General features: G+C 55.8%; 1 protein-coding gene across 2 annotated transcripts in view; it reads right to left on the reverse strand.

Moving 5' to 3' along the window:
- Positions 1-17657, reverse strand: part of SEZ6L (seizure related 6 homolog like) — a 41483-nt gene extending 23826 nt beyond the window's left edge. For both annotated transcript variants that reach the window (XM_066562312.1, XM_066562310.1), the window contains exon 1: positions 17526-17657. In XM_066562312.1, coding sequence (XP_066418409.1) covers positions 17526-17607 — 82 coding nt within the window. In that variant the 5' untranslated portion in view covers positions 17608-17657. The remainder of the gene's footprint in view (positions 1-17525) is intronic.
- Positions 17658-18195: the final 538 nt, after the last annotated feature.

Here is an 18195-nt window from a genome sequence, read left to right on the forward strand (position 1 = left end):
CCCATTGTTTCTTTCATCTCCCAGTTCTGGTTTTATCTACCAGCTGACCCACAGCTTGTTTGTAAAGACAAATCCACTCTTCCTCTCACCATCAACACCACAATAGGTAGTTGTAAGAAATAGGGAACTCAACTGTACCATAACACTCAGTAAAGTGCACCACGAGCCAGCCTGGACAGAGCTGAAATGGGCCAACCAGGGCCTAAAACCTTCATGCAAATGAAGGATCCAAAAAGAAACCAATCCAAAGGGACAAAAAACAGGATAAAAAGGGGCTTCTGACCCACTGAATCTGTGAATCAAGAAGCCCCAGCACTGCAGCATCCTCAATGGGAACACTTCTGCTCGGGCCCCCTTGCTTTAGGCCTTTCTTTTTATAATAAATGCTGAAATCACTTCAGTACCAGGAGCCTGCTCTCGTTTTTAGCAGGAGGGCTGTGGATGGATTGCAGCTGAACATTGCCCTTGCTGTTGGAGGAAACAGAGAGCTGCTCTCCTCTCTGGCATGAGGATGAAGGAGAGGTGCCTGTCCCAGTGCAGGTGACAGCCTGGAAATGCTGGGAGCCCCCAGACTCCAATGGGAAAACCTGGACTGTTCCATGGAGTAATTAATGGGAGATAATCCAGAAGGAAAAAAAGAGATGCCCAGGTTTTGCTCAGGAAGACAGTGCAGCAGAGGCCAAGAAAGTTTGGAGCTGCTTTCCTCCCATCCCAGGGGACACCTGGCTGTCCCTCCTGGACTGTCCCTTCGTGCCACGTCCTCTGCAGGGCAGGTGTGACCAACACCTCCTTGATTTGCTGCTGCTCTGGACTCAGGCTGGGATAAAGCTGGGATTCCTGGGGCAGAAAGAGGTCAGGATGCTTTTCTTTCTATTCCCATTAATTTCCCAATGCCACAGAGACTCCTCTGGCCCTGGGGAGTTGTGGATCTGCTTTAAAATGCTGTTAAATTGCCCATGTGCAGGGGTTTATTTATGCTCACAGGACTGTGGTCTGAATATTTCATTTTAAAATTTACATCTGTGTCACTCGAGATGCTCAAATAAGGTTGCCATGGAAACCCCTCATTACTGGGTGAGTGAGGATGCTGGCAGTGGTGCCCAGCCCGAGGAGCTGTGGCCAGGAAGGACCAGGCTCTGCTCCGACTGCCCACCCAGCTCCTGCTCCCAGCAGCAAACCCATCTCTGCTGGGCAGGACAGAGGAGAGAATCATGGAATCACCGAATCCTGGAATGGTTTGAGCTGGAAGGGACCTCAAACACCACTTCATCCACCCCCTGTGCCGTGGCAGGGATGCCAACCATGAGACTGAGTCGCTCCAAGCCCTGTCCAGCCTGGCCCTGGGCACTTCCAGGGATGTGAGGGAGGATTTTCACCAGTTCCAGCTGCCCTGAGGGGATCAGGGACCTGCTGTGCTGTCAGGGGACACAGAGCTGGGACATGGTCTGCGGGACACCAGACACCCACACCCACACTTGGTCCCAAGCCCTGGGGTGAGACAGGGGAAAAGGGTCCTGGTCCAGGTGGGAGCAGAGGGTTTGGGCTCCACATGGGGACTGCTGCAGCTGGGGGCAATATTCCAACAGCAAAACCCTCCTGGAAAGCTGCTGTAGTGGCAAATCCATCCTGTTTGTGCCTGACTGGAGAATCCACGCTGCCTGTGCCTGGCTGGCTGGGCTGGGGAGCAAGGACACCACAAGGAATTGGGGAATTAAACTCACAGACCTCTCCCCCCTCTGCCGGCGCTCCCGAGGAGCTGTAACTGCTCCAACGATCCTCACAGCCCTGACAGATGCTGGGAAATCACACACTCCTCCGAGCTAGGAGGAAAATGGATTTTCCTCTCCACTGCTGCTCCATGGAGCTGGAATCAATGAGACTTTGACTCCCAGGTGTCTGTTCTGGCCATGCCAGCTCCTCACCTGTAGCTTTGGGGCATGTGATGGTGTTCACAGAGGCCTTGGATGAGGGAAGAGATGAGAATGTTGACTCCATGTTTCAGAAGGCTTGATTTATTATTTTATGATATATATTATATTAAAACTATACTAAAAGAATAGAAGAAAGGATTTCATCAGAAGGCCAGCTAAGAATAGAAAAAGGAAGAATGATAACAAAGGCTTGTGTTATCACAACTCGGACTCTCTGTCCAAGCCAGCTGGGCTGTGATTGGCCATTAATTAGAAACAACCAACATGGGCCAATCCCAGATGCACCTGTTGCATTCCACAGCAGCAGATAACCATTGTTTGCATTTTGTTCCTGAGTTCTCTCAGCTTGTCAGGAGGAAAAATCCTAAGGAAAGGATATTTCATAAAAGATGTGTCTGTGACAGGGACACCTGCCCGTGGTGCCCTGGCTCCACAGACCCTGTGTGTCCCCAGGCCTGGCACCTTTCACTGCAGCATCTCCCCCAGCATGGCCCAAATCCCCAGGGATGAGCCCAGCTCAGCTGGGAATTGCCCAGCTCCTTCCCGAAGGAATGTGGGAGGAGCAGCAGCAGAGGAAGAGGAATTGAAGAGGTTCTCCAACTAAGCAGGAATCAGGAGATTTGCAGCATCTCTGTCCCACTGTGTCCTCATGGGGGCAGGAATTATCCTGATATCCCTGACCAGTAGGGAGCAGGGCAGCAAAGCCATTAGGAAGGGAGGAACTTTGATGCAGGTGATAATTTGGGTTTATCACAGGTTTTTATGATGCCAAGTGTAAGAAAGGCACATCTGCAGACAGACCCAGCTGAAAGGAATTAGCAGGCTGGGTTCAAGGGGGAATTCATTTTTCTGGGAATTCATTGGGAAAGAACTTTAAAGATCATCCAGTCCCACCCCTGTCCTGGGCAGGGGCACCTTCCACTGTCCCAGGTGGTTCCAAGCCCTGTCCAACCTGGCCTGGGACATTTCCAGGCATCCAGGGGCAGCCAGAGGGATGAAGGAGCAGAAGAAGAGCCCTCCTGTGCCTCTCCTAGGATCCCCAGCTGGAATGTTCACTCCTCAGGGCCCACCTGGGGAGAGGAAATCGAGTGTTTTGGCAGCTTTTCAGGCTCAAAATTGAAGAGGGGGAAGAGAAGCTCCTTCTTTCTTCACCAATCATCCAGCCCAGCCGTCTACATCAGGGCATAAAATTAAATGGGTTCCTAAAGAGAGAGTATATTTAGCTACAAAACCCCGTTCTAGTCAGCTCTCTGCAGCTAAAATAATTAATCTCCCATCACTGTTAAGATGCAGCGGAGCAGATCTGGAGAAGTGAGTGCTGGGATTAACTCTTTGGGAGCAGGTCAGCCCTGGGAGAGCAGCTCCTGCTGCCATGCCAGGGGAAATCCTGGGAAATCCTGGGTGTCCTGCCTGCCTGGCTCTCCTCAGCTCTGTCCCCTGCTATTGTATTTGCAGGGATCCCCGTGGCAGGGGAAGGAATGATGAATCTGACTTCATGGTCCCAGAAAGATAATTTATTATTTTATGATGCTATATGATATTATATTAAAGAATACTATACTAAAGAATACAGAAAGGATACTTACAGAATGCTAAAAAGATAATAATGAAAATTCTTGACTCTCTCCAGAGTCCTGACACTGATTGGCCAATGAGTGAAACCAACTCACACCAAAAACAATCACCTGTGGGTAAGCAATCTCAAACACATTCCACACGAGCAAAACACAGGAGAAGAAAATGAGATAAGAATTGTTTCCCTTTTCTCTGAGGCCTCTCAGCTTCCCAGGAGAACAATCCCGAGCAAAGAGATTTTTCCAGAGAACGTGAATGCCAAGGGCTTGGCAGGGGTGCTGTGCCCTGGCACTGCCCCTGGGGTGATGGAGGGGACCCAGGAGGTATGCAGGAGCCCTGGCAGGGATGCAGCAGTGGGTTCAGCCAAACTCCCTGCTCCTGGGGGCACTGGGAAGCACTTTCTGGGCACACAGCCCTGAAACATCTGCAGAGACAAAGTTTAGCCTGGTTACAATCACTGACTGTTTCTGTGTCTGGCCACAACACATCCCCACTCCCAGGCAGTCACATCCATGGAATATGTGACAATTCCCAACCTCCCCTGCTGTCCCAGCTCTCTGCAGAGCTGGGTTGGATTGGATTTGCACTCCAGCACTGGAAATACGAGGTGACAAGGCTGACATTCCAGGTGACAATGTGACATTGGAGGTGCAGGTGAGCAGAGCAGCATCACAGCCCGGCTCTCCCTGCCTGGGGCAGCTGCAGGATTCAGCTCCTGCCTGAGCTCCCCCTGCAGCAGCTGGGGGAGAGCTGAGCTGCCTCTGCTAAATCTGTTTGGCAGCTCTTTATATTTCTTTCACAGGATGTAACAGGAATCACAGCGTGGCTCCAGTCCAGACTCTGAGAGAGGAGCAGGGACTGGCAGCACCTCAGGGCTGTCACTTGTCCCCCATGGCCTCAGCCCTGCTGCCCATGGCTGCTCTCCTCTGTGGGTTTATCCAGAGATACCCCAAAAGATTTTTTTTTTTTTTTTGGGTGCCCTAAAAGCTGCCCTGGGGCATCTCAAGGTAAGATTCGAAGCCCATCAGGTCCTGGCCACTTTGCCAAGGTGGAGAGGTGCCTCAGAGCAGTGAGGGTGGCACAGGGGACATCTGGCACAGGGCACACATGGAGTTTTCTGCTCTCCCCAGGAACTCCTCTGGGCTGTTCCCAGCTGCTGGGATCACACAGAGGCAGCAGAGCTGGAGCTGCTCAGGATGAGGGAATGGAGCAGCCTGAGGATTCCCCAGGCTGTGCCTCACCCCCTGCACCTCCTTGCCCGTGTGCTGGGCCCGTTCATCCCTCCTGGGGACCAAGTGGGGTCAGGACATGCACTGGGATCTGTGTGTCCCAGCTTGCAGGGGGAATCTCCTTCCTTGATTTTCTTTGCATTTTCTCCCTTCAGATTTCCCATTTGCTCACTGCTGATTGTGTGATGTCAGTCACTCCCTTTCTTATTACTGCATTTTCTAGGTGTTCTAGAAGATTTTCAGTGTTTTCATGTTCCCTCTGGGCTGGCTCCTGAAGGATCAGAGATGAGACTACAACCTGGCTGGCTGCTGTGACACCCCATCCACTTTCTGTGATCCCAGCCTCAAGGAGCTTAATTAGTTTGTGGTCTGCTCTGTCATTATTTGGGGTGCACTCTGACAGATCAACCTCTTTTTGTGGAATTACTGCAAGAATCCCTTTTTCTGCAATCCCTTCTGCTGCTTTATCAGCAAAGCCATTTCCCAATTTTCCCTTTTTGGCCACGTAGGAACCATGCGGGACCTGGGGCTGCCTGGTGCCCTTGAAAGGACCCTGCTGCCTGCTCTGAAACGCTGCAGCTCCGGTGCCTAATGACTCCTGACAGCTGGGGAGGGGCCCTGCTGCTGGCAATGGGGAAGGCAGGGCCAGGGAGGGTTACTGATGGCTCTGCCTATCACAGTTATTGGGCTCCATCGATCACCGGGGCTGGCAGGAACTGGGGCACAGCCCAGCATTCCCCATTCCTGTTTCTGCTGCCAACCCCACGGGCCCTGGCACAGCTCAGAACTGCCTGGGATGGGGCACACTGGGCTCCCAAATGCTCCTCCACGGCCTGGAGTGGTGCCAGATGTGATCAGAGAGCTGCAGAATCCAGAATGGTTTGGGTTGGATGGATCCTAAATCCATCCAGCTCCTCCCCTTGCACCTTGCACAGACCAGGCTGCTCCGAGCCCCATCCAGGCTGTCACCCCCTCCTTTCCTTGGTTTTTCCTTCTAAAAAAGCAACATCCTGCATTTCATTGCTGGATCCTTTTTAAGTCAGGCCAGTCTGGGGGGTGGCAGCAGAGCAGCTCCTCTGGCACATCCTTCCAGCAGCTCCAAGTGGGAACTGCAACCCCCAGCACATCCAGCCCTCAGATGTGCCCTGCACTGGCTCACTCCTTCAGAAACAAACCCCTTTTCAGACAAAACATGGCTGAAATTCCATTTTTAACTGTTTAAAATTGTTCTCACTCAAACCAGAGCTGTTCTGGGGGCAGAGCAGCACTTTGGGGCTAGCACAGGCTTTGCCCCCTCCCTGTCCCAGACCCTGAGCCCATCCCTGGGCTGCTGCTGGTGCTGCTCAGCCCTCCCCTCATTCCCAGTGACACTGGTTTTCATAGAATTAATTGTCAGCTGTATCAGCCACCAGTGATTTGTGTTTTAAAGATGGCCTGGCAGAACTAATTCCATCACTGCACGATGCTGTGCTGGATGATGATAACCCATGTACAGCTTCTCCCACAGAGCCCCATGACGAGCTGCTGCACTTTATTTTAATTAATACAGATAGCAAATGTGTTTTCATTAGCCATCAGAATGTCAGGAGAGAAGCAGGGTCCTCCTGCATGGTGAGGAGCAGCTTTGGTCCTGGGTGCAGTGCTCAGCCCTGCTGGGTCTGCTGCTCCAGACACCTTTACATCCATCTGCATCCCTCCTCATCCTCCTGCATCCCTCTGCATCCTTCTCCATCCCTCGTCATCCATCTGCATCCCTCCACATCCTCCTGCATCCCTCCTCATCCTCCTGCACCCCTCCTCATCCTCCTGCATCCTTCCTCCTCCATGTGCTCCCACCCTGGCACAGTGCAGAGTTTCCCCCCGGTCCAGTATGGGTGGCACCATCAACCCTTGAAAACCAGGGTGTTTTTTTGGGAGGATTCAAAGCTGATTTAGCCCTGCTGCTCCATCTCCCATCCAAAGCTCTCCTCCCTCTCCAGCACAGGAGGACACACAATTATCAGGCACGTTCATAATTTCTCAGATTCAGAACAATTAAGCTGGCTCCCTGGCACTTCTGATGAAAGCAGCTCCTTGTTCCTCGGGGAAGGAACAGCCTTCCTTGACCTCTGCTCCATTATTCTGTTTGATTGATCTGAATTCCATCAGAAAGGATAATGACAGGCTGTGCTGGGGGACGCAGGAGCACTGGGAACAGAGAGGACAATGCTTTGCCGAGGGCTGCTGTGCCCAGCTGATGATTCTGATGGGCTGTGGGACACCCAGACCCCTCTCTGTGCCCACTGCAGCACCCACAAAATCCCTGGGTTCCCCAAAACTGAGGAATAGAAGGCTAACAGGATATCATCAACAAGCAAAGAGGACTTGGTGACTGGTCTGCAGGGAATGTCCCTCCTGTGTCACCTTCCCCTGTGCCCATGGGGCATTGCTGCCACCACCTTCACCCCTGGGAACAGCTCCAAGGATGCTGATTGAAAGTCATCTCCCTTGTAAGGCAATATCACCGTCCTCTACCCCCCAAAACTCCAAAAACATCAACATCAGAGAGCCATGGAAGGGATGGGCTGGCTGATCCTGAAGCACAGCTGGGCTGAGTTATGAATCTCACCCCTGGAGGGTGGTTTGTACCCCCAGCTCTGCCTCAGGGGAGAGGCTGGACCTGCTGCAGAGCACTCATGGGCAGCTCTTTGCTCTCCTGCCGCTGCTGGCTGGGCAGATTTCCTCCTGATGTTATTTCTGACCCAGCCTGGTGATGGGGAAATGTGGTGAGGAAGGACCTGGCTCTTCTCCCCAGCAGGTAATGAATTGGCCAATTATAGAAACGCTTGTGCCACCCGCCTGGGACGAGGGGTTTGTCACTGCTGCCATTGTTTATGCTCCTGGAGGGTAATCATAATTTTTAATGTCCTTTTGATAGCAGTGTAGTGTGATTAAAACAGGCACATCTGAGACATAAATCTGGGTTTAAGCACTGCCTTTTTGACACACGATGCTGAGCACTCAGAGATGGGGCTGAAGGGTTCCTGGGCTGTGCCACCAAACCATGGTCACATCCTGCCCTGGGTGCTGGGCAGGAGCCCTGAAGGGCAGCAGAGCCAGGGGCAGCAGCTGGATGGAGGCAGGAGGCCCCAGGCTGGGGCTGTTGGCTCTGGATAAACACAACACCCGATTTCCTATGAGGAGCAAGAGGTCAACATAAACCTGTAACATGGATTTTCCATGAGAGAAAGCTCTGGGCTGTAGCTGGGGGACTGAGGAAGGAATTTTCAGAGCTGACCTCCTGTTTGAGGTGAGTGGCTCTGGGCAGGCTCCTGCCCCTGCTGCTCACTCGGGTTTCTGGTTTGGAGCAGAGATGTAGCACTGCATAATTTAAGAAAGATTTTGCTCCTGAGGCTGGTTGGGTGCATGTGGAGTGGAAATGTGGAGAAATCCAGCCCGCCCCCATGGAAGCTTGAGCTGAACCACTGAAGGAGATGATGAATGTGTGACTCAATTCAGGTTGTGCCCTTGTGGGACAATGTGCCCATGGGGACAATGAGTCACAGTCCCTGTGGGTGCAGGGCTGGAGCCCCTCTGCCATGGAGTCAGGATGGGGGAGATGGGAATGTTCACCTGGAGAAGAGAAGGCTCCAGGGAGAGCTCAGAGCCCCTTCCAGAGCCTAAAGGGGCTCCAGGAGAGCTGGAGAGGGACTGGGGACAAGACATAGAGTGACAGGACAGAGAGAATGGTTTCCCACTGCCAGAGGGCAGGGATGGATGGGATATTGGGAAGGAATTCTTCCCTGTGAGGGTGGTGAGGCCCTGGCAGAGGCTGGCTAAAGAAGCTGTGACTGTCCCATCCCTGGAAGTGCCCAAGGTCAGGTTGGACAGGGCTTGGAGCCACCTGGGATAGTGAAAGGTGTGGAATGAAAGGAGCCCATGGCAGGGGGTGGAGTGGATGGGTTTTGGGATCCTTTCCAGCCCAAACCATTCCATGATTCCATGCTGAGCTCTAGCAGAGCTGCCCAGGATACATGGGATGGGTCCGAGGGGGACCAGAACCCGGTGATGCTGGGAGACAACTGCAGGGAGGGCCCTTCCCCTTCCCCTTCCCCTTCCCCTTCCCCTTCCCCTTCCCCTTCCCCTTCCCCTTCCCCTTCCCCTTCCCCACTGGCTGCAGATGAGCCCCGCTGGAGGAACAGAACCACCTTCGAATTCAGACTTTGCCAAAGATGTTTTGCAGCGGAAAAAAATGAAAATCTCTTCCCCTGGGGAGCAGCAAGGACTCTTGCTTTGCTGCACCCTTCCCTCCCTACCTTTCCTAATGAATTCCAAGAAAGCCTCAATGCATTCCTAAATGGGAACACAGCCTGTGTCCTTCACAGCCATCTCCACAACAAAGCCATCTCTGCCGCTGGCAGCCACGGGAGCTGGAAACAAAAGCTGAAAAGGAGCCTTTCTACTTGCGATTAGAAAGCTTGAGAAGTTTGGCTTTTACTGGTTATTGCCTCACTGATTTCATCTCCGCAGCAGCTCGGAGCCCCTCGGGGGACAGCAGAGCATCCCCATCCTGCTGGGGGATGCAGGAATTGGGGGTTTCTGTGCCTTTAGGGTGCTGTGCTGGGTATGGACATGGTTTGTGCTCGGTCCCTAAGGGAGGAGCAGCACCAGCAGGTGCCAGAGCTCGGCTTCCTCTGGAAGGGAGCGCAGCACCAGCAGCATCCCCCTGTGCCTGAGCACATCCCTGACCCCTGCGCCCAAACAGCCCCAAAAGTGCCAGTTCTTGTCCCAAATCCATCCCCCAGCCACATCCACCCCTTGGGGATGCTCATCCCCCCCAGGACACGCAGCCTTCCGGGGCTTCTCCAGCAGTGAGGGGTGCAGAGGAACGAAATGAAATTATTATTTTTCTTTTTTTTTTTTTTTTTCCCTCTAAAAAGGACTAGATGAGGAAGAGCAATTATCGGGGAGATTTTCTTCGGGGGAAATTCTGGCACAAAGACAAACTGCAATATCTCAGTGCAGGCTGGGCGCTGAGTCTTGGATAAAAATAAAGCAGGAGGCGGCAGCACCTTCCCGATGACATTAACTCCATTCATCTCCCGCTGCCGCCGCCGCCAGCGTGCTCAGGCATTAGGAGTTACGTTTTCCTCCACTATTTCTCAAATATATTTATGCTGGGAGATGTTTGTGGAGGTACATCCTGTGCCTGGGGCAGAGGATTAATTCCAAACTGTCACCTCGCTTTTTGATGGGTTTGTAAATTCTGTTCTGTTGATTTGCACTCGCAGTAAATTGATAAAATCCTCTTTCCGAAAAAACCCTAATTCTCCATTTAGGGCTCACCAGGGTTTTAGACCTCATTGGCTCACATATTTATGTAAATATAGTGTCCAGCAGCAATTTAAAAACTGCTGCGTGGATAATGGGGATGGATAAGGAGTGAAGGGAGACACATTGGCTGGTGTGGGCTGTGTGCCCTGGAAAAGAGCCTTTCTTTGCCTTGGGGCTCCAGATTTTAGGGTGGCTTTGTTGTGGGTCGCTGCTTTGGGCAGCCTTGCTCCAGAATCTGGTCCCTGCATCAGAACAAATTAACCCTGACGATGCTGGGAATAATCTGAGCTCTCCAAGGATGGCATTGGATGTGTCCAAGAGGACTTTGCCAAGAAAAAAGGAGTTTGCTGCTTCTCCTGCAGTGGGCAGGGATGTGCTGGGAGCACTGGGAGCTCATAGGGGTCATGCCAGAACGGTCTGTCAGTTTAGGGACTTGGTATCTTTGCAAATGGAAGTTCAGGACTGTCAGGAAAAGCCTGTTTGTTTTTTTTTTTACTGAAATTGCATTTAAATCAGCATCAGGAGATGCAAGCCCCGTTCCTGTGCAGCCCCATCATCATGGAAGAGATGCAGGGTGGCAGAGGGGACATCAGCAGCGATGTCCTCAGCACTGTCCCCCAGCCACCACTCTACCCGAGATGAAGCATCTCATCCACAAAATGTTGCCATGCTCCATTAATCCACCCAAAAACGTCAGATGGAGATTCTCTCTTGAATTTTAAATATTTCCAGCCGTTCTGACTGGCTCTGAGGCTGCCCCGAAATGACCGCTTTCCAGAACATTCCCTCACTCCCCCGTGCTGCTCCTGAGCCCGCTCCCTCCTCCCTGCTGTCCCCCATCCCCCTGTGGCAGGGCCAGCTCTTCCCTCGCCCTTGGGCTGCAGAACATCCCTGAGTGACCCTGGGGACCCCGTTTGGTGTGGTCCCCACCCTCCCTGGGGTGCTCCTGGCCCCTCAGCTGCTGCTTCTGGCACATCCCAGCCCAGTGTGCAAGACAGAGAGACGGGGCCGAGTGTGAGGATCCTCTTTGCCGAGCAGATGACGCCGCTCTGGGATCCATCCCACAGCTATCCCTTCTGTCGCGCTCGAGTTTTTTGGATGCCTTTGCATTTGGCACCAAATCTCCTTCCTAGACTAAAGCTTTGCACTTGGAATGGTGCCTTGGGAGCCGGGCTGAGTGGCCAGGCTGCTCATCCCATCCCTCTGCACCGCCAGAAGCTTGCATTGAGCTTCCATGAAGGCTCCTTGCACCTTCCTGCTGCAGCCATCTGTCCTGGGGTGCCAATGCCTTGTTCTCACCCCCATGGAGCAGGCACAGAGCCAGGCTTCTGCCCAGCCTCCTGGGCTCCCTGGGCGTTGAAAATTTACTGCAGTCCATGGGCTTCTGGGGCCAGGAAAAGGGAGAAAGTTCTGGACAAATCCGTGCTTGCCCCTGCTGGAGGCAGAGCTGGGAATCCAGAGCCTCCTCTCTGTGCATCAGGAGAGCTCCAGGCTCAGCCAGTGCTCAGGGCTGGTCAGCTGCTGCTTTGGCCTCTTCCCAGAGAAAGGAAAAGGAGGAAAAAGGAATAAAAGAGATGTCTGAGTCGGGGCTGTGCCCTGGGAGCGGGGCCAGCTGCAGCTGCACCACTGGTGGGAGCTCCAGCAAGCAAAAAGATGGAAGAGAGGGGAAATCAGTCCTCAGCACCCTGGGAACACAATCCTCCCCTGACTGGGGACAGCCCTGAGCCACCACGGGACAGAGCACTGCAGCACAGGGTCCCCAGCCCAGGGGGCTGGATCCAGGTGCCCCTGTTCACTCCCCAGGAGCAGGGTCAGGGACCCTGGGCTGGATCCTGATTTGGAGCCCGGTGCAGTGTGACACTCGCTCCCTGCAGCACCCTTCAAAGGGCTCCTCGTTATCCCACAGCAGTGACACCCAACAGTGGCACCGGGGCAGGGGTGGTGACTCCTCCACAGTGCCAGAGGAATGCTCCCCACCGGCCACAGCCTCCACTTCTACAGCTCCTGGCAGATCCTCCCTGACATCCCCTGCTTTTTGGGGGGTCCTGGGGCTGTCCCAGGTCACATGCACTGATTGAGGCTGCTCGAGAATCCCCTAAACTCAGAGACCAGGGGTGGAGCTCCAAGGCAGAGATAACCAACACTTGCACTTGGTTCTGAGCCAGTGCCAGGGCTCTGCAGGGCACCCACAGCACGTCCCTCTCTGGGATGGAAGATGAGCCTGCCCTGCTCCCAGCTTTGCCCTTCAGTCCCAGACTCCTGTTGGCTCTTCCAGCAACCCAGCTCATGGTTCTCCTCTGATTCTGGAAATCCTTATGGATGAAATTCAAGATGCAACAGAGCTGAGCTAGCAGAGGTTCATTTGTGTCCCCTTTTTGTCTTCCCAGCAGCACAGCTGACCCTGTGGATGTGCTGGGTTGACACTGGATGGATCCTGGGTGCCCACCAAAGAGACATTCCTCCATGAACTTCCCACCCTGAGTCCTTCCCACAGGCTGCAGTCCTCCATAAACTTCTCCAGTGTGGGTCCTTCCCACAGGGTCAGTCCTTCAGGAACAGGGTGCTCCAGCCTGGATCTCTTCCACAGGATCATGAATCCTGCCAGTAAACATGCTCCAGTGTGGGTTCCTCTCTGCATGGACACACAAATCCTGCCAGGATCCTACTCCAGTGTGGGTTCCTCTCTGCATGGACACACAAATCCTGCCAGGATCCTACTCCAGTGTGGGTTCCTCTCTGCATGGACACACAAATCCTGCCAGGATCCTGCTCCAGTGTGGGTTCCTCTCTGCATGGACACACAAATCCTGCCAGGATCCTGCTCCAGCACGGGCTCCTCCACACTGCAGGTGGAGCTCAGCTTCCCTGTGGATCCCCATGGGCTGCAGGGGCACAGCTGCCTCACCCTGGGCTGCACCACGGGCACCTGCAGCACCTCCTCCTCCTTCACTGACCTTGGTGTCTGCAGGGCTGCTCCTCTGGCAGGTTCTCCCTCCTCTCTCTGGCTGCATTGTGCAGGTATTTTTATCCATGGGTAGAGCAGGATGTGGATGGAGCAGGATGTGGATAGAGCGGGGCCGGCCCCGTGGGACAGAGCGAGAACATCCTTAACAACTTGTCGGTTAACAAGCTGTGAAAGGAGACAGACAGCCAGGAGCTGGCAGGAATGAAGGACACCTTCCCCCCCTGAGCACCTCGGCAGGAAGGGCTCCTGCTGCAGAGCCCTTCTCCTTCCCTGGCTCCTGCAGGCTGAGCTCCCTGCCACTGCAGGGACGGCAGCTGAGGCACCTGCACCAGGCAGAGCTGCTCCCTGCATCCCATCAATCCAGCAGCACTCACTCGTGCAGCAGCAGGAAAAGCCATCTCGTGGAGCAGCTCCTTTTGGGAAGGGCTCTGGGAAGATGTGGAACACAGCTCTGAGCAGCAGCTGAAGGGCAGCAGCCTGAGCCAGAGTGGTGCCAAGCCTTCTCTCACCCCACCAGCCTTCCTCACTCTGCCTTTGCCCCCTGCTTTAGGGTGCACCAGCTGGGGGTGCCAGCCCCTTCCCCACTGCCAGGGCCTGGCTCCAGCTGCACCCGAGGTTTCTGCTGGCAGAATTGGCTTTGGCCCCACATTCTGCCTTGCCAGAAGGGGCCTGCCCAGGTTCTGCCCTTGGTCCCCAGTGTGGCTCATCCTGGTGCTCATCCTGCTGAATCCCTGACAAGGGCAGAGGGCTGGGTGCTGTTGGGGTGCTGATGACAGGGACCAGAGCAGGGACAGGCACATCCCCACCTCACAGAGGACCCTGGCAAGCCAAGTGGTTAAAGACACACAACTCTCACCACCACATCCAGCAATTTCATAGCCCTGACAAGAGCGCAAATCCATCCTGATGGACTGGAAAATTGGAAAGCCGGTGCTGACGCCGTGTTTCCTACAGACATCTCCGAGCTCCTGAAAGATGCACTCAGTGGCAGCCCCGGTTCCAGCGGTGTCGCTCATGTCATGCTAATTAAAATAGAGCCTGTGTTTTGTAACAGGATTTCCTTGGAGCCTATTTTACTGCTCAGTAACCACTTTCAAATATTTGAGAAATAAAATCGCATCAAGTAAATAACTTTTGGATTGCTCACAGAAGGTTACTCTGGTGTGGGTTCTTTTTGTTCCCAAAGCCCACTGGAAGCAGCTGCGCTCATTGCAGTGACAGAGGATGGAAAATACACAGATTTCTGAGGCTGCTTGTAGTCTACATCAAAAACTGTGTGTTATTTAATCAGACAAAGCCTATTTCATTAAAAAAAAACAACTGTCTGTACAAAATGGGATAACAAAGCACCCCAGCACTCGGCACTGACCTGGAATACCCAGGGAACATCCGTGCCTGCTGGCAGGATGGGCCATGCTCACACCAGCCCGTTTTGATGCCCACATTGCCTTTCCAGAAATGCCCTGGCACTCCTCTGCCTCATCCATCACTTATTACCCATTAACTTCTGAACCCAGCACCACCTGACTTGCAAGGGATGGATCACACACTTCCCTTTTCCCATGGTTTGCTATTCCAAGATCTCTGCTGCCGTTCTGGATGCCAAGGGAGCACATTCAGCTGACTCGGCGCAGCCTGGCTCCTCAGCCCTAAATCCTGCTCCCAGATTCCTCAGTGAAGGAGAAGTTAAAAATGTGCAGAAGGAAATGTCTGTGACACTGTGACATCCACAAAGCTGCGCTTGAAATGGCATCTTTGTATATTCATAACGGCAAAAAATACCGGAGAAGCAGAGGGCTGAGAGAGACTAATTTCATTTACTCCTGATCCAGGCTCTCCTCGTCCTTTGTGCCAAGGAGGAGAGAAGGAAGAGGAGCCATTTGCCATGGCCTTTGATAGCTCTCCATCAGACAATCCCCATCGCTGTTATCTGTGCTGGCAGCCTGGCTCTGTGCTGTTATCTCGTTGCCCGGGGTGCTGCCGCGAGAGCTCACCGCGCACTTGTTGCAGCCCTCGCCGAGTTCACGCTCGGTTTTCCTTCCTGCTGGACACACCTGATCCTCTGGAAACACCCCCCCCATGGTGCTGTGCTCACCACAGAGCCAGTGGCATCTCTGTCCTTGCTCCTGGGCTGTGACAGCCACCCCAGGAGTGTCCCCATGCCTCGAAGAAGAGAAGAGAGGGTGCAGATTTTGGGGGTGTGGGGGAGCCTGAAGTTCAGCACCCCCAGCTGCATTTCTGCTCCCAGCACTGCAGCCTCAGGCTGGTCTCATCGCAGCCTGTATTGGACACCCCAAATATATTTAGAAACCAAAATATTTATATTTTGGATCTCCCAGGGGTTCAGCCATGCCCCTGCCATCCCCAGTGCCTGCAAGGGCAGTGCTGCCCTGTCTGCTCTCAGCTGCCCACAAACCCCCTGCATCATCCCAGGGTACAAATAGTTTGCCCACTGCATCATTCCAGGGTACAAATAGATGCCCCTGTGGGTGCCCACGTTCTCAGGGTGCCACTGCTCCAGCACAGGCTGCCCGGAGCCTCCTGGCACCAGTCCCTGTGCAGGGACGTGCCTCTGCTGCCTGCTCTGCGCCCGTGGGTGGGTGTGAGCGGATGCTGAGAGCAGAGGAGAGGCTTTCACACCTCCTCTCTGGTGATCTAAATGGCTTCACCAGTGCAGAGCACCCAAAGCCACCAGCCAAGCGCCCGAGGGGTGCAAGTCATGTGAAGGTGGTTTTTTTCTTGGACGCATGAACAGAAAGAGCAGCAGATGGAGCAGAGCAATCTGTCTCAGCGGGGTCTGATCCTGCTTCTCCCCAGCTGGAGAACAGCAGGATTCTCTGCTCTGGGCCCTTGGCTGTCTGTCCCCCTCCACACAGATGGACAAGGCTCCCCCCAGGCACGGGCAGAGCTGCCACGTCGCCACGGGCTCCAGGCTGCGTAGGCAGGAGTTGGGATTTTACTGCAATAATTCACCAAACCTTGTAAAGGGTCAACAATTTATCAGCTCCCTCTCTCTGCCAAGGAAAGAGGAGTTCAGCACGCTGTGTTCTTCCACCATGAGATTTATGGCAGATTGTGCCAAATCCTGTTCCCGGGAGCTGGACTGCCTGCTGATGCTCCCAGTGGCACTGGGGCAGCCCTCCTGGCTCAGCACACGAGGCAGTGAGGGAGCTGAGAGCCCTCGCTGGGCCTGTGCTTGCTGGCTTTGCTTCCCAGCTCCCCCAGGAGCCTGGGATGGTCACACAGAGCAGCCTGGACCAGAGCTGGGTTTGTGTAACACCCCAGAGGAACGTGCCTCCCTGTGTGTCCCCAGGCTGGAACAGGATGCCAGAACTGGCAGGGACTTCACATCTGATTCCTCCACACGTTTGTGCACGTACACAGAGCACAAACCCATGCAGGTGAGCGAGAAATGCCACCCTCTACATCCATTGCTGTTCTGCTGCCCAGAAAGGAAGGCTTCTGTACTACAGTCCCTGTCTGGAGAGCCGGGTTTCAGCCAGAAAAGTCAAAGTCATTTAACGCAATCTGACCACGAGAGCAGGGACTGGAGAGGGCAGACAGCACCGCACAGCACTCCTGACACCAGGAGCTGCTTGCGTTTGCTACAAACACCCTGCCAGCCCCGGAGAGCAGCCTCAGGCCCCAGCACTGCAGCGCCGGCACACCCCGACCGGCCTCTCCCTTCTCCCACCGAACAATCCACACTGGGAACCCCACCCAGACCCGGCTGCCTCGTCCTGGCACCCCAGCGTTGCCGAGGGACTGGGCACAGGCGCCGCTTCAGCCGTCCCCAAGCCCCAGGTGAGTTTGCGGTGACTTTGCCAAGTCACCCGCGAGCGCATCCCGGAGCCTATTCTTGGGTCTGGCATCGTGGCAGTGGGAGGAGGGAGCGGGTCTGCGTGGGGACGGGGGACACGTGGAACGAACAGACAGCCCTTGGCTAAACACTCACCCACCACGGCTACCCCCTGACCGAGACGGTGGGGCAGGAACAGCAGCGGGGACATGCAAGTGGGGGCTGGAGGGACACCGGGGGCTGGGGACACACACACGGAGGGCTGGGGACACACGGAGGGCTGGGGACACATGGGGCTGCTCTCCCTGCGGGAGGGAGGGGAAGGGTCCGGCGCGGCTCCCGGGAGGCCGCGGCCCCGTTGGCGCTCGGTTCCCGGCGAGGACGCGGCTCCCGGAGCGCTCCGGGCGGCGGGAGCTGTCCGCCCCGCGGTGCTGAGCCCCGCGCTCCGCCGGGCCCCGCTCCCGGTGCCGCTGCGCTTCTCCGCAATGCCAGAAGTTTCATCCCGGCCCGGGGAGCAGCGGGAGCGGAGGGTCTCCCATCGGGGATGGCACGGCCGCTTCCAGCAGCCCTTCCCGCTCCCGCCGCCCCCTCCCCGGTCCCGGCTGCATCCCCCCGCGCCGGGCGGTGCCCCCTCCCCGGGCCGGGACTCGTTGGGCCCCGGGGAGCCCCGGGGAGCCCCGCAGCCCCGCTCCGCCCCGCTCCGCCCCGCTTACCTGGGCGCGGGGCCGCGGGGGTGCCCAGCAGCAGCAGCAGCAGCAGCAGGGCGAGCAGGCAGAGCCCGCGGGGCCCCGGCATCCTGCGGCGGGCGCGGCGGCGGAGCCTCCGAGCCGAGCCGAGCCGAGCCGATGCGATCTGATCCGATCCGAGCCGCGCCGAGCCGAGCGGGGCCGGGCCGGGCGGGGGCGGGCGCTGCCGGCGGAGCGGAGCCGAGCGGAGCGAGCGGGGGCGCGGCGGAGGGCGGACCGGAGCGGAGAGCGCGGGGAGCGCGGAGCGAGCGGCGGGGGAGGGCGCCGGCGGCCGCTCCGGCCCCCGCGCAGCGCCGAGAGCCCCGGCCCCGCCCGCAGCTCCCCCCCGCTCGCCCCGGCCCCGCCGAGCAGCCCGGGTACGGCTCCCGCAGCAGCCCCGTGCCCGCGGTTTCCTCCGTCCTTCTCGGCTTCTTCCCCCTCCGGGAGTCCCGGTCCTCCCCCAGCCTGGTCAGTGCTCCCGCTGCAGGCCCCCCATCAGCCTGTCTCTTGTCCCATCTCACTGCCCCTTGTCACCAAGCCCCCTATAGCATCCAAACCCCCCGCAGCACCCCAAGCCCTTCTCACTCCCTCCTCAAGCCCAGATGTACCCTCCTTCCCTCTCCTCCAGCTCCTCCAAAGCAGGCTGTGAATAGGTCAG

This window comes from Molothrus aeneus, chromosome 18, assembly GCF_037042795.1.
Source record: "Molothrus aeneus isolate 106 chromosome 18, BPBGC_Maene_1.0, whole genome shotgun sequence".
Lineage (NCBI taxonomy): Eukaryota > Metazoa > Chordata > Aves > Passeriformes > Icteridae > Molothrus > Molothrus aeneus.